Source organism: Gallus gallus, chromosome 2 (assembly GCF_016699485.2).
Source record: "Gallus gallus isolate bGalGal1 chromosome 2, bGalGal1.mat.broiler.GRCg7b, whole genome shotgun sequence".
Classification (NCBI taxonomy): domain Eukaryota; kingdom Metazoa; phylum Chordata; class Aves; order Galliformes; family Phasianidae; genus Gallus; species Gallus gallus.
In genome coordinates, this window is record NC_052533.1 from 47,753,918 (window position 1) to 47,778,548 (window position 24,631).

At 34.7% G+C, this 24,631-nt stretch overlaps 1 protein-coding gene across 21 annotated transcripts in view; it reads right to left on the reverse strand.

Annotated features, from left to right (window-relative positions):
* Positions 1-24,631, reverse strand: part of BBS9 (Bardet-Biedl syndrome 9) — a 304,545-nt gene that overhangs the window by 169,264 nt on the left and 110,650 nt on the right. For 20 of the 21 annotated variants that reach the window (XR_005855929.2, XR_005855930.2, XR_005855928.2 and 17 more), the window contains one exon: positions 5,997-6,179. Coding sequence is in view for 17 of the 21 variants with exons in the window: in XM_040690175.2 (XP_040546109.1) it covers positions 5,997-6,179 (183 nt within the window). In the remaining 4 variants the exon portion in view is untranslated. Of the gene's footprint in view, positions 1-5,996; positions 6,180-24,631 lie in introns of those variants that run through there. The other variant, XR_005855931.2, reaches the window with a different exon arrangement.

Here is a 24,631-nt window from a genome sequence, read left to right on the forward strand (position 1 = left end):
ATTCATCATACTAAGACTTTCTTTCCAAGGCCAAGAAATATCTACACTTTCCTATTCTACCTATATAATTCACTGCTGTAATTCAGCTACAAATGAAAATCATTATTCAATGGCATGCGTTGCCTGCAATGGAAAATGAGTTGCTATATTTGCCAAAACACATTTTTCTCACTGAGCAAAATTAAATGCAGGAAGAGAACGACGCGCCAAAAATTAGTGGAACTACAATAGTGCATAAAGGAGGGGTGAGATGACCTTGATACTCAAATTCTCTCCTTCCCCCAAATAATTTACCACAAATATTTGATCTTTTGTTTCTCAAAATTATAAAATTCACAGGTAATCAATCAGTTTGAAACCCTGCTTTTAAGGGACCACAAATAAAAGCAAAGTAAAAATGGTTACCCATGAATTTGCACTTCTTTACTGGCTTTACAACCTTAAGTCCTCTCCACCTAGTCTAATTGTTTTTCTGCTGCCCTGTCCTTTTGACAGTAGTGAAGCAGACTGGTCTGCTCAGCATTCTGCTGAACTCCTATATGAAAACACAAAAACAAAATAAGTTGGAATATGAGCCGTGCTTTTACTTCTCTTCTTCTGTAGTTGGTCACATACCTGAGCAAAAGACACTGACAGGCCCCAGACACCACAAGTACCTTTTTAACCTGTATCCCTCATACAGGACCTTCCCTGCCAGGGAAGAGTGTGAAATCTCATTCCTACAACACCATCTTCCCCTCACTTATGCCATCGTAAGTCAAAACTATGCTTCAGACAGAGGATGACTTTATTAAAACGATTATGTTTAGTAAGAAAAATCTTTAAATTCCTTCAATTTATTTTGTCAATTATATGTTTAAAACCCACTAGCATTTTTTTCCCAACCTTTAATAGACTTGGATGTTTAGATGTCTTTTTGAATGACACCATTAAATGGCTTGCTTTCAAAAGGAAAACAGTTGTTCATTTTTTTTTTATTTTTATTTTTTAAATGATAGATAGGCAGAATTTAATGTAAATTATTATTACCAGCTAGAAAGCAAGGGAACAAATTTCACATGCTTCTCCCACAAAAAAAGCTATGTATTTCCTGCTGTATTATTCATTCTGTTTCTGGACAGAATGGGAGGAAAAAGGATATCTGCTACAAATGTGTCTGTTCAAGGCAAACAAAGGATCTTGATATAATTACATGGAAATATACTTCCAAATTACTACTTTTCACTGCCCATCACTTTGTGGTTTTGTTGTTGCTGGTTTTTATTTTGATTTGGTTGGTTGAGTTTAGGGTTTTTTGTTCATTTACAAAGTATCAAATGAAAATTTGTACTAGTTCATTGCAAGCAATATAATTGGCACTAGCTCATTGCGAGCAATGTAATTTAAAATATCCCAACCTATTTTAAAATATTTGTCTGTTACATAGCTGGAGCTTTGCATTTCAAAAGTGATTAGAAAAGACAGGGAAAGTATAGAAAATAAGATATATAAAAATTGATTGCAGATGTATTTTACCATGATTAAGACCTATCTTGGTCTATACTCTAATTACAGAATTATTGAAAAGTGACAATTTATTAGAAATTCTAAGAATTAGGGTTCAGGAAAATTATTCATCCCAAAGATGTAATTATTGGCTCAAAGTCCCAGCAGTTATAAACATTAATGGAAAAAAAAATTAAGAATAAGTTGGATACTGTTAGTCTTGACAAAATTAAACCTCCTGGATTATTGAATTAACCTTATCTTTAATCTTGGGAACTCTGTCAGTAAAGGATTCTTTCTCCAAACTGAAAATTTCTGTTATTCAAGAAGTCTACAATAAAATCCATCCGCTATCATGCATAAAGCCTAGCAGGCTACCTAGCTTTTCCAAATTACTCATCTTTTTCTGGTGGTTTACATTCAGAACATATTCTTGAAGAAAGCACAGATGATTTTGATACTAACTGCTATGACTCCTTCAAGGCACTTTGTGATTTTCTGCTCATGCTTTTCCTTTTCATCATTGCCCAAAGTTTACTTTTATACTTTATCAACCAACACTATATGAGTAAATTTATAGTCCTTAACTTCAGTTTATTAAACTAGATCACAGAGTCACATAAATAGATGCATTTTACCCACAGGCATTTATTTTTTCCTTCCAAATTACAACTTAATAAGAAATTAAGATAGAATACAGACATTTACTTGGTTGTTGTGATATCAAATGTAAATAAAAGCAGATTAAACTGTGCTTCCTCAAAGCCAATTAATAGCTATTATTAACTATAGTATAATGAGTGGTCCTACAAAGGGATGATTCTGAGAAATGAAAAGCATTTCTGACATTATTTGGTAACATCAAGAGAACTATGAAAACATTTATTCTTGAGTGAAGTTATCACTGATGGCTATACTGTTGAGGGCACTCCATCAATCCTAAAATTGTAACGTTAATATCAACAGAAATTTTTTCCACTTGTAGTATGTTAAGCAAAGAGAAAGTACTAAAAGCTTAATGATCAGACAACTGAGTAATCAGTCAATCCAAATACCATGCAATCATTATATCAAAGCTATCCTGTGTGATGTGAACCTTTGAACCCTTTAAATTAGCTTGGAAAAATTCCCTGCCATCCCGAAAGGATTTTCTGTTGTTAACATACTATCAGTCTATCACAAACTCAGCATTTTTCAAGAATCTCTTTTCATTCAGATGACTCAGCTTAGTAAAATGACTGAAAAACAACCCTTAAAATGTTCCTTGCTATTTTCAGTTTTTTTAGTAATTCAAATTGCTGTCACTGCTTGTTTTAAGTTAATTCCTGAATATTACAGAACAGCCTTGGAGAACAGCCACCAACTCTTCTAAAAAAATGAAATGCATAATAAAATCTCTGATAAATCATCAGTACTATTACAGTGATCATGGATTCTTCACCAAAACAACTCTGCCATATTCTGTCAGATATTTCAATAGCCAATGAAGCCAACACAGGATTCTAAACAGGTATACTTTTTAAAGTACAGTTTGCATGGAACTGCAACACTATGATCAGAGATACTGGCAGCATATACTTCTATATTTTGAATGTGGGCTACTGCAACAGTAAAAAAAAGTACACTGGAACAAAACTGAACCCAAGTTCCTTGACAGAACAGCTCCTTATTTAACTCACTGAACAAAAGCAGAGATGTGAGAGATGTTATGCTTCCCAGACTCTGTGACATTCATGAAAGAATCACTAAAAAGAAACAATTCCCACAAATTTCCAGTATTAAACAAGAGTGATCCTTTTAGTCAGTCGGCTTAATTTAAGAAATGCTATTCAAGTGTTAATTAGAAATTTAATCCAGGAAATAAAATATATCATGCCTGATTTCAGTTATTCCTAGAATATGCATTAAATTCTTAGAAAATACAACGGAAGGGGAAAATGAGAGGTATTTTCAGAAACTTAAATATCACATCATTAAAATACAAAGGAAAAGCCCAACTTCATTTTAAGTATCTCATTTTGAAAACTTGTAGTGTTACTGTTGCTTTATCTTTGTAGACAAAAAAAAACACGCAATTTTACATTTTCTTAAGCATTTGTAGTAACAGACACAATTTATATAAGACACTGTTGACAATTTGAACTCAAAACATGTCTTTTCTATTTGCTAAATATCTGACTGGAGTGACTGCAAGGTCAAGAAAACAAGATGCAATCTGTTCTAAAAAGAATGGTATGTATGAGAATAATGTTGATGTTATGGTCAGAGAAGCATTTCTTTTTACAGTAACCGTATATTCTAAACATTTCCCTTTTATTAAAAAAAAAAACAAAAAAAAAAAACCACTTTCTAATTTAACGTTCACAAAGCAGAAAATACCCTGGAAAGCTGCACTGCACCCAAACTATCCTCTAAAACATTCCTCCAAATGAAAATACAACAAGTCATTGTGCAGAATTGTTTGAGTAAATAGAATCCTTTAGAGTAATTTCTTTCATTACAGTTCCACTCAACTGCTTGCAAGGAAACGGGAACACTAGCTAGGAGCTTCTGTCCATAAAAACCATTTTTATGTCATAAGATTCCCCCCTTCCCTCCCTTGCCTAACTTAACTTCTCCTTAAATTACATTCAGAGTTCTGCGGTTCTATAATAACTTCAATATGGCCTGTATTTCAGTATTTTGTAAAGGTTTCATTTCAATTTCCACCTCTAGTTATTGCTGGTTTACATTTTTCATCCTGGCTGCTCTGAGGGATGAACACCTTTACAATATTTATGTGGGGTCTTACAGTTTTAACATGGATTCTTGTGAACTACTATATCAAAATGACATTGAGATATATATATTAAGGTGGTATCTTGTATTACAGATATCCAAAATGTTTCCCCACAATTTACCAAGATGTGTCATATGCAATGTGATCTTTGATGGCAAAATAAAAGCGAGTCATGGAAAAAGTTGTTGTTTGGGCTTTTATGAGATTTGTGTGAACCATCTTTCAATCCCATTCATGTGAGTACATACACCTCAGTTGTGCAGCATAATTTTCAAGTTTAAAAGAGCCAAAGATCCAAAGCAAATCTCATTAAAACTGTTTTGTTTTACCTCCTATGGGTCAATATCATGTAAAACGCCAAAACATACTTTCTTTTTTTTTTTCCCAGCTGAAATTGTAGACCACTTGTAGTTCACCTGGAACACAGCACAAACTTTCTAAAATAGCCACAAACTATTCTAAGTATTCTGGGTATGTACTGAAGTCTGAATTCACTTTATGGTGTGAAAGTTATGAGCAGAGAAGTATAATTAAAATTAGAGTGTGCAGAGCTTATTTATATTCTAAGTCTAAGTATTGTTTAAGTACTTTATCCTAGAATCCAGTGGATGGCTGGATTTGAAACTCACTGAATATTAATCTTTAGTTGTTAAAAGCTTTGAGTATTCCTTACTTCCACTAAAGTAATATCATTTAGCTGAGGAATGTATATCAAAGTAGAATATTTTTTTTAAATACAGAAAGTTCTCCAAATTTTTTACATAATCTCACAAAGTCACACTTATTACATCAGAGGAGAATTTGCTAAGTATCTACATGATGTCAGACAATCTATGGTAAGAAGAATATAAGCAAGTTATCTAGGCATGGTAATTTCTTTGTATAAACTTTGTCCATCATATGAACCAGTGTAAAAACACTGAAGACAAAGTATGGCCAATGATTAATTATGAGATTGAATACATCAAGTGATTGTGTGTACATCATGCCTATTCATTATAGTTATTATACTGGAATCAGTATCTAAAGGGGAGCTTACAAAAATGAAGAGGATAGACTCTTTAGCAGGGTCTGTGATGATGGGACAAGAGGAAATGGTTTCAAACTTAGAGAGGACATTTAGGTTGGATATAATGAAGAAGTCTTCTACAGTGAGGGTACTGAGGCACTGGAACAGGCTGACTAGAGATGTGGTGGATGCCCCGTCCCAGGAGACATTCAAGGCCAGGCTGGACAAGGCTCTGAGCAATCTAATCTAGCTGTGGGAGCTCTGGTTCATTGCAGAGCAGTTGGACTAGAAGACATTAAAAAAGTCCCTTCCAACTCTAAGAATTCTATGATTCTATGAATGTATGTGCGTAGGTACACAGGCATGTATGTATACAACATAGCACTTGTATTAGCGTCTTTAAAAAATTAGAACTATTCTGTTAGCTTCCATCTAATTGTTAGCACTAACACAAGCCAGAGTTGTTATGGGAGATACTCCTAGTTGTCTTAATAGAAAGGATTTGTTAAGTAGGAATTAACTGTTATTTTTTCATGAACTATTCTACCAATCCAAATTTTCAACTTCTCTGTGAAATCATGTCGTTTGCATCAGAAACCTACTTAATCACTTAAAAAAAAAAAACAAAAAAAAAAACAAAAACCAATCTTCAATGAAGAACACAGAGAAATTTCTTTAAATTAGCATTTTTCATTTAATTCTTACAGGTTCTTAGATTCTTACCAGCTCTTGTGTATCTTCTGCTAATGGCAAAAATGTAGCTTCCATAATAGCAACTTGATCAGCGTTGAGTTTCTGCCACAGGCTGATCAGCATAATCACAAGATGGGTGGCACTTTTCAACTTTGTGAATGCCTGGAACATGTTGGCTTGATTTTCTTCTGCTGCATCTGCTAGAGCTATTACCTGCAAAAATTACAAACTTCTGTTAAGTATAATTTTACCATCCGTGAACACTTAACACTGAAATTACATTTGGCACACTCTTATTTTCCTTTAGAAGGTCCTGAGGAATTCTGTTTTCCATAAACACAAACCACAGACTATTAAATGAATTATCATTTATCTAGATTTTTCTTTTGTATACCCAAGGTAATTTCAAGTCCATATGGCAATACAATTAATCTATCTAGTACTACAGTCAATGTCGAAAGGATTCTGTTTAGTGTGTATTCTTAAGGCATTTCTGAAATTGATCCCACCAACATAATACATGATAAACTAACTTTCAGGTTTATACCACACATGATGCTAATCCCTGTATGACCAGAAAGCCTACTGTATTAATCAAAAACAATATGTTGATTTTATTCCATTAAAAATGCAATATATAATTATTTCCAAATGAACACAACAGACATCTGTTACTTTATTAACTCCCAGGTCTCTCTGTGTTTTGCACTAGTTGTTTCAGCATTTATGCCAAAATGTAAACAGTATGAAACCTGTTTATGACAGCAATACTGCTTTAACATAACTGCCATAGATTTTGAAATTATTTTTTAAAATAAAGTAAAATGGCAGACTCCTTTCTTGTAAGATGGTAGGATAACTGAGTACTTCAGTACAAAGTGGGGGTTGTAAATAGAAAAGCTATTACATCCTACTCATTTCAGAAATAGCTTCTCATTGTAGATGATCACTCACACCACTGTGACAATGGATGTTTCTGAAAAGCACTGTCAAAAATCCCTTCCTTCTTGAAATATGTTTAGACATTTTTCACCGCTCACTAATGAAGATGACAGTGATTTCAATATGTAGTTGCCATCATTTCAATGTGCCAACAATAGATTTGCCATGGTACTTGCACTGATTTAATTCAGTTGAAGGTACTGAAGAAAGTTAAGTGGTTTTTCGTAGGGTAGGAGCACAATTTACGAGACCTGCTCTCTTGAATGCCCCAAGACCTTCATGTTGCCTAAACAATCCTTGGTTTGTGCAGTGCAGATTATCTTCTCTGTCATTGAAATCAATTCAAAACACTTCCTCTCATCCACTTTCTCCTTCTGTGTATTTATCTGTGAAATGGGGCAATAGATGCTTGACTGGAGTTGTGAAAGGCCTCCCAGAAACACTGCTGAAGTGTAATTAGTATTACAACAGAATTTACAAAGTAAAACTTGATCCATTAGCATTTGGCAACGGCAGGAAAATGAAAATACTATACAATGCATCTTCAGCCTGGAAACAAAGCCAACCAGCTGTTAGCATTTGGTGGAGGAAAGCTATTTTTAAATCTGCAACACTGGCATTAGAGATGTGTGTGTGTTCCCTCCAAGTTCCCATGTGACTGGGAAGATAAAGGCAACAGAGAATTTTAGGGAACTATAAATATGAAGCATTTCAAACAAAATGTGTTGATAGCTTTTGTTTTAGATTGTAAAATGCTAAATTTCCAAATAAAATGGAGAACCCACAGGACACTTACAAATTCAAACACTGCATAAATCAGAACCAAGTAACAAAAGGGGAGGGGAAGAGACAAGCCCAGCTAACTGCACTAAGAAGTGGGAAATGAATCTCTAACAGTAAAAAACAAAATGACCTCAGGTGCTTAAAAGAAAGCAATAGCATCACAGCCATGAAAGCCCTGGTGCTCTATCTACCTTATCGTTCTGCAAGAGGTGCAGTTCCACAGCATGGTTACTTTTCTGTGGTTTTGTGTGACAAAGCCACGTGAGAAATTCACCACTGCGGAGCGCCCTACATGAGCTGCAACTGACCATCACAACCATTGGTTGTATACAGTGCACAGCTCAATCTTCACAGAAGGCACAAGCAACAACTGCACACAAGTTCTCTGCAGCCAAACAGCAGCCTTCAAATATCTTATCATGTTTCCTGTGCAATATGCATTCAAAAATGTTGGGAATAAAAGTACGATACGATGAACTTAACATGCCGAGGATATTAATCACTACGGTCCCTAAAATACCGTTATTAGATAGGAGAGCAGAATGGATTAATTCACAGTTTCTGGAAATTAGAATAAAGTTGTACCTTCCTCCTGGATACAGCTCAGCTAAGGTCATGTCAGTAAGGCTGAAGATGCAGAGAAAAGTCACTGTGCTTGTGTGACAACTGCTGGAACCCCCAGTGCACAGCAGAGGTAAAGGATACGTCCTAGGCTGAGTCACACATGAATTCCTCGATGGCCTCTCACTCAGTCCTATGCTTAACACTTACACAGTATTGGATACATCAGAAGCTAAATAAAGAGAAGTTACTACCTGGTGTTTTACTTCAAGGAGTCTTTATTTCAGAATTTGCATTCTTTCTATTTTATAATAATAAACAAAGGAGATGTTCATTTTTGATAGGCTACAAGACTAAAATAACTAAGTCTCATACTCCCAAACAACAGCAAATGCACCACAAATAAAAGCTATTTTAAAAGCAGCTTCATTTAAATACAAATACAAATATATATATATATAAAACAGTAAAAATTACAATAGTCAAAAAATTGTTACAGCTCAATCTGCTTATTTTATTTCATACATCTATTTAATTATCCTTACAAATTGAGACAAAGCTTAAAAAATCCCCCAGTGTCTCTCATTTCTTCACAGGGTAGGAACAAAAATATATGGCAATTGGCGGCCCAAAGTGTAGGTTAAACGCAAACAAATAGTCCAACTGAAAACTAGGAACTGTCCATAGTGTATGAGGTCTATCACTGCCTATTTGCCTTTTGGCTTTCTCCTTGTGCTTTAATATCACAGAGATGCCGAAGAAAAAGTTAGCTAAAAAATGTCTAAGTTATGGCAACCTTCTTTCTGAAAGTAATGAAAGTAATGGAAGAAAGAAAGGGGGCAGAAAGAAAAAAAAAATCTAAAAGGTATTGAAACGGCCTGAAAGTGCGGTCTTTGTTATATATTTTTTACAACTGACCAAAACGTATCTTTCATTTACAGCCTTTTTTGTTTAACTTCTACTCACCAAGTTCTCCCTGTGTTCCAATACACATCTCTACAAGAAAGTACAGGTCAGTTACAATTATTAATGAAAGCACATTGTTGAAATGAGAGAAGTAGAGAAGAACTACTGTCTAAATCAAGATCATGCTTTTAACAGAGTTTTAAGTTTCGTATTCACAGTTAGCAAAGGTATGCCTGTAATCTAGAAATGTTTTTGTAATCTCTTAAGAACTTCACCCATTAACACTATTACTGATATTCAACTGCAAGTATTTCGAAGTACAGAGCATTTCTCACATTTTCAGAAGGACTTTCCATACTTATTTCATTGCTAAGAAGATCTTTTAAGATTGTCAAGTATTTAAAAAATGCACACTAATGGCGATTCAAGTTTTAAAAATAAATAAATAAATAAATGCCACAGCTCTCCACTATTACCACATAATTAAAGATATTTTTGGGCAGTGCTTTAACATCCAGCATTACAAGAAAAAAAGATTGCAAAATACCCCTTCTTTTGCTCACATACACAGACAAATTCCCTAAAGCAATAATGAACATAATTACCCCAGGTTCATTCCAAATAAAATTCCAAAAATACAGAAGGCCATACTAGCTGACTAGGAAATTTAAGAAATCCTTTTTTTTTTTTTTTTAAAGAAGAGCAGGAATGAGCATGAGGTTCCACACAATTTTCTTTTGAGTGGGTAGTATATTTTCTTGGAGAACCAAACGCCATAGGGATTGAAGACTCTCACATGTTTTATGCCAGATTCCAAAAACAGAGAACAGGAAATTTGACCGACAATTTGTTTTTCTTTTTGAAAATAGCCAAGAAAAACATAACTGTTCACCACAGATGAAACTTTAGCCAACTGTTCTTATTCTCATCTACTTCTAACACAATGGGTTCAGCGTCCAGCAAATTCGAAGTATCTTTATTTTCAGTAGAAATCAGGTAGTGGAAGACAGCAGAGATTTGGTACTTAAGATATACAGGATCACTTTATGTTTCATATATTGCATTTAAGAGACAGTCTTCCATGCAAAATGTGTTAAAATAAGAAAAGTAGTATCAGAAGTGTAATTATTTTGACCCAGACACAAGGATGATGAATTATCAAGACAATTATCATGTACTTCACAGTAAACTAATGCACAAAGCCTCCCTATCTAGTTTCAGAACACAGCTATCCTGTACTAAGGAAGAATTATACAAGCAAAAGCAGTGGTCACAATTGTTCCAAATTTAATATGGAATCATTCATTGAAAGGTATCTAATTGATCCAACCCCTTCCAGCTTATTTTTAAAGCAAAGCTAAATCCTCATAAAGTAACATTTTAAAGCACGCAAAGTACAAAAAATGTAGAGCTGAGAATTCCCACAATGACTACTTGTTCCTTCCTGTTGTAACGGGACATTTAGTACTATTCTACTTCACCATTTCCTACATTCATTCATTTTAGAAAAGGAAATACAATCCAACAACTAACTCTATAACAACATCTAATAGAACATCCTTCTTGTGGTTTTAAGAGGTCTCCACCACATATCTTAGTTCACATGGAACAAGCAAGCATTTAAAGCCAATTCTTTAACCCTCCAAGTCCTTTTGTTTGTCTTACAGAAGGCATGCAGCCCTACACAAAAGCTAATGCACGAGTAAAGCAAACGTTTAGAACAGATAAGACAAGGTGGTAGCAATCATATCAGCTTAATTAATAAAATTCTGAATATCCTCATTCTAGGAGCAAACTATTTTCTTAGGGGCAATTCTGAATGCCACTTGCAAAGTAAGCAAATGGTGACTAGCAGACTGGATCTCTGTGCAGCCCTTCTCACTCAGCAACCATTATGTACATAGCTCTTGACAAGTGACTGAGGCTTTATGGAATGCAGGCACAGATATCCATGTCAGAAAGTGATCTTTATCTAGCCCTCTGTCACCAGGACAAATAACTGTGTCACTCCTGCACTTTACCACTGTGGCGTTCCCACAACCCCAAAGCACAAATGTAGAACATGCACCAGGGTTGAGTACCTCAGGCCACAATTATCCCACTCAGATATGAATGCCCCCAATTTCACTAACCATGGCCAAAGTTTTTGAAACCACTGCACAGCCCTGCTGTGATGACAGCAAAGCATCAGTTCACAATGACACCAAATGCTCATCTTTGAAGTAAAGACCAACATGACCCAGTCCTGAGAAGAGAGCACAGAGATGAAAGAGGCAGCATTATGAGCCATGGTTCATTATCTGGATGCACCCAGCTATCTCCCAAAACAAGCATGAAATTATTGATCATTCTAAGTAGTTACTACAGCAATCTGTGCCTCTGAAAACTGGAAAAGCTATATTAATGAAATGCCTGTGATTGCAGGAGATGTTGTGTGGATTTCTTTTTTTTCTATGTTATTTCCATGACAGAACTATCACTAATAGCTCAACAGCTAATTCTCCTAAGCTGAAACTTGCCAAGCAGCAGTAATGTCTACAAGCATGACACAGATTACAGATTAAGACAGCAGACAACTCCAACGTTCTTTGAAAGCCAAATACACGTACTGTTTATATTTAGAATCCTCTTTTGAAGATTTACATATAATAAAGCTGTTTTACCTCAACAAACCAAAGAGATAGTGTAATACTGTCACAGAGTCATGCTGCATCTAGTCTATTTCATTTAAAGAAATAGGGACAATGATATTAATGAGTAGATAATGTGTCTATCTTTTCAACAATCCAAAGACAAAATTGTATGACTACATTCAACTGAAAATATGGAAAAAAGTCTATATCCTTTTCTTTCTTCCTCTTCAGAAAGATCAGTAAGACAGCCTATAACTGTGCCTTCACAAGCTTCTATTCTCCTAGTTTTTACCTCTATCAATATGTTCTGCGTTAATAAAAAAGTTTCTTGAGGGCTAACGCAAAATATTTGGTGGGCTCAGAACCCCAGTCACCTGAGAACATTAAGTAAACAGACTTGATTGTTAATGCATTTAAACACAAGTTAAAATCCTGATGGATCAATAACATCTTACTCCAAAGGAAATATGTTTTTACCAGGAAAAGCATTTAGACAAGCATTGCTAGTAGACTTGGTTAGTTCTACATAAAAATGGTTATGATTTAATTAAACTGGGCATATTCATATTTCCCTTCATTTAAAAAGCCTGCTCTTCATACACGAGTTAGTGTTGAAAAGTTTTATCTGAACAATAAAAATGTAGTGACAAAAAAAAGTGTTTTCTTCCATTAGTTTGGCCAGTTTACTGGTTTTATTTAATCTCTCTATGCTACTAAATGCTGTGGCTTATTCACAGTAACAGAAAAGAACTTCTGTTGCCTATAATATTTCTTCTTTCTGAAGCAATGGTTTCAGTTAAGGACATTAGATTTGATTAGTTTACTTTTCTCTATTTGCTTGAATTTTTTAAGAAGAGTTTCTTTCTCTAAAAGCCGGATGAAATAATGAAGTTCGTAAGAACACAGAAGCATTTAAGCAACTAACACTATACCTGCTCTGAATAGTCCATCTATAAGTAATATTACCAGTTTTACATGTGAGTAACTGCTTATTATTTTGTACAATTATTAGATACCAAAATTGGGGCAAAATATTTTTCATGAAAGAATGCCAGAAGTTATAGTATACTCCAAAATATATATGCTACTTTCCAACACATGCAGAAGCAAGTCCTACACTGCAAATCAAAATTTAAATGCGGAGATATAAAATTAGGAGCTTATCTGAGTGAAATACCATCTGGTACAAACCCCAAGAAGTCGGTGAGTTACAATGCATTCTTTACTTCCCCGTTCAAAACAAAAGTTGCATTTAAGTGTACAGATGTGCCAAATAATGCGCAGATATGTCAAAGAACCGCTGATAGCCAATGAACACTGAAGACAAGAGTTTCACTGTGAAGCTGTGGTTGAATTGGCAGCAATGTATTAAAAAATAGAGCCAAGCATTAGCTAAATGGAGACAGAGAGGTGGAAAGCTTGGTTTATATCACTAAATACATGGTATTATGTAATGATGACAAAAATATTTTACAACTGAGGAACAAACTTTAAACGGCAAAGCTGCATGTTTGGCATCTTAAAATAAGCTCTGAGGCTAAACAAATGGTTAAAAAATTTAACAGGGGCCTGCAAGTTTTGAATTTTATTTCATGTATTTTATTTAAGGATGGACAGGAAATTAAGTACCCACTAGAATACAGCCATGTCCCACTCGCGGCCCAGCCTGCCCTGTGGCTACCCCCTGCCCCGCGCCATCATGGTTGTGGCTCTGTCTCACCAAGCAGCCCGGCCTGGCCCAACAACAACCACACAGCGGTGTGCGATCAGCACTGCCCGGGCTGATACTGGGTCATAGGGAGGGCGCACGGCAGTGCTGACCCAGTTATGGCAAATAACTGTGAAGTTCAATACACTGGCTAAACACAGTCCCATGAAATGAGAAAAACATAGAACCATAGAATCACCACAGTTGGAAAAGACTCCCAAGGTCAGATATGCAGCTCTGCTTTGTGTTTTGATACAGGAATTTGAAAACACATTTCAAGAATGCAAAAGAAATCATCAATTTATGTTTGTGACTCCATTTTCAGTCAATACGTCACCTGCAAATTTTCAAATGGAATCACAGAGTTGCAATCAGACATTTAACTAAAAAATCTGATGATGTCTCTCTACCAGACCTTCATAGGCCCTCTCTAACCAGAGAGAAATACCCCTCCCTTCACAGTCACATCCTATTCATGTCACTGCTTTTTTGGCAGTAAACACATTTGTGAACAATAATTTTCAGGGATGGAGTATAGGAAGAGTAGAATTTCATCAAAAATCTCTGCTGAACACCTTGAGAGCTTGCTGAGAATGGCAGCCACTGCCATTGAACCAGGACGAGGCATTAATTTCACAAAACCAATGTCAAAGAGCCCACCAGTTTTATGTTTTTGTTTCCCTCTTTTTAAAAAAAAATAATAGAAGTATTAAAAATTAAAACTCTTTGTAAATTATATATAAACTATATGGTCTATTTTGAGAGGAGTGCTCCAAAAGTAATGCCTCCTATTTTTATTATGTTGGCTCAGTATGTCAAAGGTGGATGTTGGTAGTATAGAAGTAAAGATTGAACCTCCCTACCAATATTCCATTACATTTTGCTGCTGTGCAACTGATGGCAGCAGAAAGGCTGCATGAAAAAATAGCACCAGACACAGAAGTACATATGAAGCAAAGGTGTGGAACTGAACTTGTCCGTGCAGAAAAAAATGGTACACAATGACATTTATGGACAACGAACAGCGGATGTGAGCACAGTTGGTCGTGCATTTCAGCAGTGACAGAACAGTGGGTCACCACTGCTGATGCAGAAAAAGAGCATTTTGCAGCTGAGACTTTGCTCAATCAAATAGTGCTGTTCTGTTCTTTGTATCTGTTGTAGTTTCCAAGGAAATAAACAGGAGGCATTACTTTCAGAACAACCCATGTAAAAATGATCCAACACAATTTCTCTTCACTTAGTGTGAACCAGGCAAGCCAAAAGGATGGACACCCATGCATTACATCACACTTCTACAAAAATTCACATACATAAAAGCTCAATGGGCAAAATCAAAGCTTTACTATCACCACTGGGAATGTTGTATTGATTCAGTAAGGGCAGTATTTCATCCTATTAAAGGGGACTACACTCAGTGTGATTAGTCACATGCTTCTAGTAGAAAAAGAGTCTGCAGTATGTTTGATACATAACTAGCTTTAGAAATCAACAATAAATCCAAAAATCATTGTTGTTTCCCAGAAATTACATGCTAAACCATGTATCCCCTTAATCAGGCTTGTCTCATAACTATGCTTTATTATAAAAGTTAAAAACAATAAACCTGTTGTAGACAAACAAATCTTTAGAAGGTTAATAAAAACAAATCAAACTAACACACTGAGAGATATTCTTCCATTTGGATAGTGACACATAAAGCAGTTCCAGCAACACCTTCATCAACAGAAGTATCAATATCGAACAAAGAAGCAAGCCAGTTAAAACACTGAAATACTAAGCTAAATTCCAATATGTTGCATTTGTCCACCCAATTCCATGTGCAATTTTGGCACTCCTGCTTTGACTGAACAACCTGACAGAAAATCCAAAATTTCTCATCCAGTTTGGGTAATATATAATTTAGAATGATTAGAAAACATTGTAGTTGCTAACACTTTCTGGAAGTAACAGTAAGGCTCAGAATGATTAAATTAAAAGAACCAAGTGGAAACCAATTTTAAACACACACAGCAATCAAAGAAAATGGATGGATGGCTAACTAGAAGCTCAAACTCTTAACTACAACACCACTTTCAGGATATCTGTCAAGAATACTTCACTATTTTGAGACATTTTGTAGGATTTCTCTGCTGGTACAATCTTGAGAACGTGTGCCAGTACATTTGGAAATAAAGCAAGCTTTTCAAGTTGAAGTACAAAGGCTCAGAAACATGTAAAATGTTTGTTTGAATACGCTGTCTTTGAATTAGGGTTTTTCCGTAATTTCTTCTTTTTTGTTCTGAAAGAAGCATAGCCATTTCAAAACAAAGGAACACTGTGATGAAATGCAGGTTTTGTAAAACTCAGGCAAAAAACTATCTATATTAAACTCGACCAAAATTAAAAGAGATTGGAGCTCTTTTCCAGAACAAAGGCAGAAAGAAAGGTTTCAAACCAGACCTTCAGAGTAAGTAAAAATTCAGTATTTATTCAAGGTGCCAAACAATATGTTTCAAACATTACTCTTGCATTTCTCCACAGATGAAGCACAACAGAGAACACAATAATGCCATAGTACTCAGAAAATAATTTCTATCATCTTCTGAGATGCAACCCATTTCATAAGATATTTGACTTCTACACCAATAGTCATAATCCTAATATTAATCCCATAATAAAGAAGCAAAGCAGTTACCGTAACCCTGGGATCCTTCATCTACAGAAGAAGAAAGAAAATAGAAAAAGGAACCATCTGAAGTAACGCCACAGTCTATTCAATGTCAGCTTTCCAGATGGTGGTCAAAATAGCATACTTTTAGGTCACTGATTTCATTGTGTTGTGGATAATGACCAAGCAAATGATTCCCATTCTTCTGCACACCTGGAACTGCACATTCTTTCTTTGTTTCTATCTAACTCTTTTTCCCAATTGAGAAATTTCCACCTGAAATGCTCCATTAATTCACAAGAACAAAGACCACAGGAACAAAATCAGGTGAAGTTTTCTTTACACTTGCACCTGCCCTAGCCACACCATAAACAGTGCCACTGAAACCTAGAAATTAGAAAATAAGGAGAAATAAAAAACAAGTAAATACTTGTCCCCCAAATTTGTTTTTCTTATGTTCAAATTAAGACAAGCTGCAAAGCCAGAAACTATTTTAATATGTAAAAGTGACTTTAATACAGTATTATGTCAGTAGATTGACTCACCACAGGCTATGGATTGATATCCAATAAAATAAATGCCAGTATTATGCATATGTATAATAATATGTATTATGCATATTATGCATATGCATATATATATTTGCAGGACTGGAGCTTTATTATTCATCATAACATTTCTATATCATTCTTCTCTTACATCTCTACATATATTTGAGTCTATATGGCATCCTAACATTCATTTCAAAATAAACTTATAAACAGCCTTTGAGAAATGTTACAGAGAGAAAAAAAAAAAACAGTTAAAATAGTTCAAAGTTGTACATGCAAATGTTTTTAACCTGTCTTTGGAAATACAACTATTTTCAATAGGACATCAGCTAACTCTACTCATATCCCACAACATTTCTCTTTTCCTCAAAGTAAACAAAGACCCAAAGACCTTATAAATAAAGAAACTCCCTCCAGTATAAGTTTAGGATTAATTCTCCACTGAAGGAACACCTGTGTGACACACTTGCCAATTTTTAAAGATGAACACATGTTTTACCTGGCCTCACTATCTATGTGGTACACTGCATGCTGACAGAAAAGCAAGATGGATCAGGCCAGCCTGGCCATAGACGAGGAATAATATTTCTCAGCTTTCTCAGTATTTGGAAGTACTTCAGAAAGGGTCAGATTTAATTTAACACTATTTCCTAGAAGATGGACTTTTTTTTCCATGAAGAAAAAAATGTAAAACAACCTATCACCAAATGCACAGAAATGTATGCATTTATATAGCAACCATCCATAAGCAATCTTATCATTCCCTGTCTTTCTTTATTCTAACAGGCAGCTGATTCCATCAAGGACCTACTGACCTAGACTAGGATTTCCTCTAGGAGAACAGATGAAAAAAAAGAGAGCAACTGTCAGGTGGGTGAGTTTAAATCTCTGAAATGTGATAACTGACCTTGCATCCCTCTCTATTTTAAGTCTAGGAAAAAAATGTCTATATATCCTTATTTTATGAGCAAAAGTTTGTCGATAGCTCTGTTGCATAATATTTGGATTAACAAATAGTACCTTCAATTATGTTAGAAGAGGAAAGAGCTCATTTTTCAAGGCTAATATGTAATCACACACAAACACACCCCACTAAATTAGCAACAAATGCTCTTACTGATTTTAGCCAAGATAGGCTTCCTGATAAGATTTTCTTTCTTAAAAAAAAATCTCAATTTAAACACTTATCTTTTTCCCTTGATGTAATACAGCTGAAGTTCATGGTCTGGTTCAGTCAAATCTAATAGTTTTAACTTAGTTTTGTCCATTACTGGTCATAACAAGATGTATTCAAAAGGGTATTTATGTTTGCTTTATTCTATTGCATAAGGTTAGGAAAACACATCTGGGTAGCGTACATTCTACCCACACTACAGACCAAAAATCCAGATAAACGTTTTGTCTAGAGGGATGACTAAATAAGTTGGCCAAATATCAGAACAAATTCACTTTGATGTTTCAAGTTGGTGGAGCTCAGAAATATGACCTAAAAGATTAAGTTACGTCTTCTGAAAGAGTAGCAACTCTTGTTTCCCTTAGTTTCTGCTACGAAAAATGAAAAGCATTCCTGCTGAGTGATGGCAGAATATAAAACTATTAAAATGGTAGGAACGCAAGAAAAAGCATTTCTATATTTTAGCTCATATTCAAAATAGCTCATGCTCGTGTCCTTTTCAGGATAATCTCTAGTGTTTGCCTCCACTATAACCAAAAATGGCTTGGACTCTGCTTAGAGGACTATAGAGAAGCATGGTAATCAAGATTCATGTTGCAAGCGCACATGGTAGATCTCAACCTGAGTGGATTGGATCTATATAACCCACGTCCTCAAAGCAATGCTGAGACACTTGTCAAAAATTAATGAACTATGAAATATATGAATTGATAAATCCTTGTATCAGGTACTTACTGAGTTCAATCTACCATGTAATAAAGCAGACAGCTGGCATGTTGTTGAACGATAGGACTGGAGAGAATTACTAAGTACCATTCCTGTGGGAAGAAGTACTAACGAAAACTCAGTGTGCAATGAGAATATGAACCAAACATTATGCTCTTCTCTAAATGGAAAATTCCTGGGGGAACATATAAAAGAAAAATTATTTTCCAAAGCAAAGAACTCCATTGCAAAGCCTACCATTAAAGTAACTAGAGGAAGAAATGCAAGCTGCCCTCATGAGCAATGAAACTATGAAGAACCAGCTTGCATCCTTAAGTTACGTCTCAGAAATCTCCCTTTCCTTTAAAAGTATGCATCAAGAAAGCAGCTTTAATCTGTAATAAAAAGTTGAACGATCCCCAAGACTGTTGTATCACTTGCCATTACTAAGCAATGCAAGGCAACAGAACAGAGCACTGGCCCCATCACACACTTCTTACTATCCCTCAAAAGGTTTGTTTTGGGCTTTGCAGGCATGGAGGCATGGATCATGTAATTCCTTAGGACCAAATATAATGCTATCCATGATACAGTTAGCTCCAATTTCCACAACTCCCACTCCATCAGCTGAATCTGTCTCCTGTAAATGACTGCATGCCCTTGAAAGACAGTAAGTGCCTTCTGAGGTGTGCAGGCATCAAGGCATGAATTCAGGGAAAGGGGTTTTAATAGCAAAAGTGTAACATTCAGAACAAGCTGATAAAGAAGCATAGGAATAGAAGAACAGTGACAACTTTGTTACATACTGGCATTCACCACAACTTTTCTTTCACATAGTAGCACAGTATTAAAAAGAGAAGATTTCCAAGACTTTCCCTTAAACTGAATAGCAAGATATTTAAAATCTGCAAAAGCAGCCAAGAAAGTGATCCAAACCTAAATTAACCACAGCCATTTTAATTTCCTTAAGAACAAAATTTTAGTATATTTGGTTTTGGATTCATGATCTATACAGCTCAAAAGTTAAAAAATCCTGGCTGTAAATGAAAGCTTTGCCTAGAAAGTGCTAAGAACATTTCTCTTCCCATTGAAGCAAGCGATCTGTAGTCTATATACCACATGCTTTAATTTAAAATGTATAACAGAGCTTAAAAAATACACATCCCCAAAACCAAATGAGTACCCTTTACTTGGGCAACCAGGAGGTTGAAGCATCCGGTTTAAGAGAAGAACAGAGTGAGACCTGCTTGGACTCTTAAGAGTCCATCCACAGTAAATAAAATTCCACTACTTTAGCTAACATGTGAACAAAGACAACGTAGAAACACCATACTATCCAGTTATTTCATTTTCTACTTCTCACACAAGACAAATAATCCTAGTATTAAAAACAAACAAACAGGGAAACAGTATTTTGCAGTAGATAAAACTGATTTTAGAATACTGCAAAAATGATTACTCTCTGTTTGAACCTGTAGATTTTGTTTGTTTGTTTTCCACAGGCAACAACAGTATGCTGCTTCAAATAGCTAGCAAGATTTGAAACAGACTACTGTTCATGACAGACAACTAATATATGCATCTGTATATAATTGCAACAAAAGTATTAACAAGAAAGAATTAAAAGTGTTTGCTTAGAACACATCTTCCAAGCCTCTAGGTAGCTAAAAGTCAAAACGCTTACATACTGTGTTAGAAAGGGTTATATATTAATTACAAATTAATTATTGCTTCAGAACATCTTAGTGATGTGGATAAAATAGAACATAAGTTGGAGATTAAAAAAAATAATAGTAATAAATCAGTGTATCCTGTAGTCACCTTTCCAATATGTTCTAAGTACTGTAACATTGATTAACTTCAAATAAGTTACTTAAATACAATGTGTATAGATTAAACTTCACAGTCTCATATATATATTTTTTTTCCACAAATGTGAATCAGTGGATTTCTGCTCCACAGTTCTTCCAACCTATATCTGTAAAATTTGATTATTGGCCATTTATTAAAAAACAACTATACCTAAGAAAAACTTCTTGCTTGATTAAATTCAAAGAAAACTGTCACTGATTTAACTGTATCTGAGGTTTTATATATAGAAAAATTGAGGGAAAAAATGTATCTTACATTTTAGTTTACGTTTCCTTCAATTTATAATTCTAATCATACTTAAATAGCTGTATTCTGTGTGTGGACAAAACATATTCATAACAAACAATATTCACAGAAATGCTGAATGGAACAAAGACAATCCTAAACTTCAGCAACAAGTCACACGGATGTAATACTTCACTTAATAAATGTAGCTACATATTAAATGAAAAAGCTCTTCCCCTTCCAAGATAATATTCAGCATTTTCAACGTTCAAAGATCACTACCATTATCAAGGGTTATTATCAGAGTACTGATGGACAAAATCCCTTTCAAAATGGCAAGGGGGTACTTCTGTCAGTAATTACCCCTGCTAATTGGAAACTGCTCTCTTTCATTTAGTCTTTTCTAGTAAGTGCTCCTCTTATCTGTTCTACTCTGTGTGATATCAGCCACTGCCTCTATCAGTTCACCTGCCGCTTCATTTAACAGCCTTGCCCCTCCATAATCACTTGTTTTCTTTTCAGATCTCTTCCAATTTTCAACATTTCAAATGGACATTTCTTAATTTAATTCTTCTTATCAATCTATGAAAATATTGCAAAGGTATTTTTTTCTTTGGTCACTTGATATATCCTCTACTGGTAAATGAGTTAGCAGTGTACAGTATGTATGGTAGGATGACAAGATATTCCTCTTTCTGTTTAAATTGAGGTTTCACATGCGGCCAACAGATTTTATGAAAAAGTATTTCCTGAATCTGTAATCCACTGATAGCTAAACTCTGTAGTTTCATCCTCATGAAAACAGTATCTTTTATTTCTTTTTATTTAGTGGTGATTTTGCAAAATACCAGCTATAGATAAAACTGTAGAAATGGAAGGCAAACTACGGTAGCTATGGAAGGGAATCTTGAATGCTCAGCTTTTTCCTTAATCACTGCATAATAAAATTCAGTAGCACATCATCAAGAAATTGAATATTTTTGGGTAAGTTAAGTTACATATAGAATAAAAGGAATACAAACAAAAATTGTACATATTTTTGTAAAATCATATTGATTATTATTAATTATATTATACTCTTACATAACTTTTAACAAAATTCCATTTTTGCTATTTTACTATTTTTTCCAGTGTTAGTATCAAGCCAATATTCCTACACTTACCTCAGTCTTCTTTTAATTCATCTCAACATTAGCTTCATCCAGTTCCCTGGAACCAAATTCCTTTGTCACATCTTATAACCTTACAGGAAATTGTTTGACCAAACCTTTAACAATTTTATATACGACCTAAGCTGAAGATTTTTAGAGGTTTTCAGTAATATTTAATACTTTCCTTAGTGACTACTGGAAACCTATTACATAATTTGATACAAACACAACTTTTCCCTTTAGAACCATGTAGAATATATCAATATTTCTGCTGCTTGAAGTTACCACATTATATCACAGTTAAGAAAATAAAATAAAATAAAATAAAATAAAATAAAATAAAATATAATTAAAGCAACACTTCTAATGGAAAGAAGTACCCAATATGAATGTAGTCATCTCAGGTGAATGGAACTTTTCAGATTCTTGAAAATTTGAATGCAAAATAATGTTCTCGCATCCCTATTTCTGAGAAATGGGCCCTCATCCTTAAGCATGCATTTCAAAACCCATCAGGAGAAGGCTGGAGGAAAAATATGCTATTAACTAATTAACTTTAATAGGCAGGGGATCAAGCAGGTTTCTCCTCTATTGTGCTGTAATCTTTTATCCCTATCTTCTGTTCTCAGTCTGATTGAAGTGCTTCAATCAACAGAAATACCTCTGCAGGAGAGAATACTCACACATGCACTAAACTTATTCTTAAAGCTTTTCCTTTTATTTGTGTCACAAACACAACTATGACAACAGAAATAGCTTGTTAATATTATAATTTCTATTTCCTTCCATTCCTCTCTGCCTCAAGCACATATGATGCTGCAAGTTCATTAAGCAAAATACCAAACCATTTGCTTCAAGTTAACACAATAAAGTCATTTACAAGTCATTTTTTAAAGAGTTTGGCTTACATACACAGAAAACAGATTTTACTAGCAGTGTGTTTTTTAGATTTCACACAGTGAGAAAACTATTCTAGTATGTATACAGATATTTTTGTAAGTAAACACTGTGAAATGTGTTTGAAAGCAACAGTTAATTTTATGGCTATAATGTTGATGCTTGTATATTTGCCACAAGCATCAGATAAGGTCTCGTGTGGCTGTAAACCTACCTCTATATTTTACATTGTTCAAGCTTCCAATTATATTTTTAAAGCATCATGTTCACGGGAAGCATGCAGGCAGGTTTGATATTCCACAGCAATACAGCATCACTCAATAGCTCTTTGCCTCTCAGTAAGGGTCAGATTTGTTTATAATCTATGGCGCTGTAAATTGGCAGAGACTGTTTTTATTCAGGAATTGCCATGGAAGTAAATATTTGCTGAATTCAACCACTAAGGATTCCTGAGTTCTATTATCCACAGCTAAGGAGAATACTGGATAGGGTATTTTTAGAACAGGATACTTCCAGAATTGGATAATTCTATAGAAAAGAGAATATGTATGTCCTCTATATAGTGTAGAATAGGATATTATTAGGGATATCTTTTTTTAGGGACATATTTTCACTACTGAAAACTACTCTCTTGAGAAAGAACTTAGTATTTAATTTGAGAAATTGTCAGGCATAACATGAGACTTTTCTGTCTGGTCCTATTCTTAGTAATTTCTAGGAGTCAAGCAAGTCAAGAGCTTTACTCCATATCCCATTACAACTACTTTTATTCATGTTTGAGTACTTGGTGAACTGACAATAGGCATCAATATACCTGTCAAAACAAATATGTTCCACACATGGCTTGAATTAGATCTGCATAATTGAAGAGCTAATACATTAATCCATGGTGACATGTACTGTATGAGTAGCAGGAAAAGTGTCTGTTTTTGTAACGTCTTCACTACTGTCTATCCAACCTCAATCTGTTTGCTTGGCAGCCCATGAAGTAATTTTAATGTAGAAATGCCCAATTTTAAAAACAATTTAATCTTTTTCCATAATAGAGGCTAAGGAATTATACAATGTTTTAGTTAAAGAACTAACAGAAAAGCAAGGGCAGTAAACTACCATCATTTTTTTCATATTTCTGCAAGGAACACTGTGAGCTGAACTTGTTTCCACTCTACTTCGATTTGTAATTGTTTTACAATGAATTAGTTGAATGGTCTTAAATCTGAATAATTAATGCAGCCAAATTTTACTCTGGTTCTTTACACTCGCTAAGTATTAGCTAATGCTCTTCTGTTAACAAAAGTAAGATACCCGATTTTGCTTAAGTTCACCTGATTATCATATAATATAACGCCAAGACTTAAGGGCAATTTTATGACTTCATTTGCATGCCAAGGGGTATCAGTTCCTTATCAGAAATTCTGTATACAAGCTTATTTAAAACAGTTGCTAACAAAGAGTAGACTAGCTAAAAATGGAAATATAAAACACACCCGAAGCATAGAGTATACAATGTATGTCAGACATGACTAAAGGGTAGACTGAAGTACAACTCTACCAGATTTTGTCTAAGTATATGACAAAGATAACATTTACAAAACAAAATCAAAAAGGTGCAACTCCTTCAGAAAACTATTGTATACATATCTTAAAGGACAGTCTCACAAGCAATCATCCCCCGGGGCCATGAGGTCAATGCGAATTGCAAATACATTTCTAACAGCATAAAATGACCTTTATTGTTTGTAATTTGGTTTTGATGTCATCTTCAAGACAAGGAACATTTTACAGACACATTGATCTGATGATTGTAAACACATACACATGAGAAATATCAGTGAACTTCAAATAGTACATTTTGCACTTTGATCTTTTTAAGTTGGATGTACACGCAAATAAAAAGTCTTGAAATA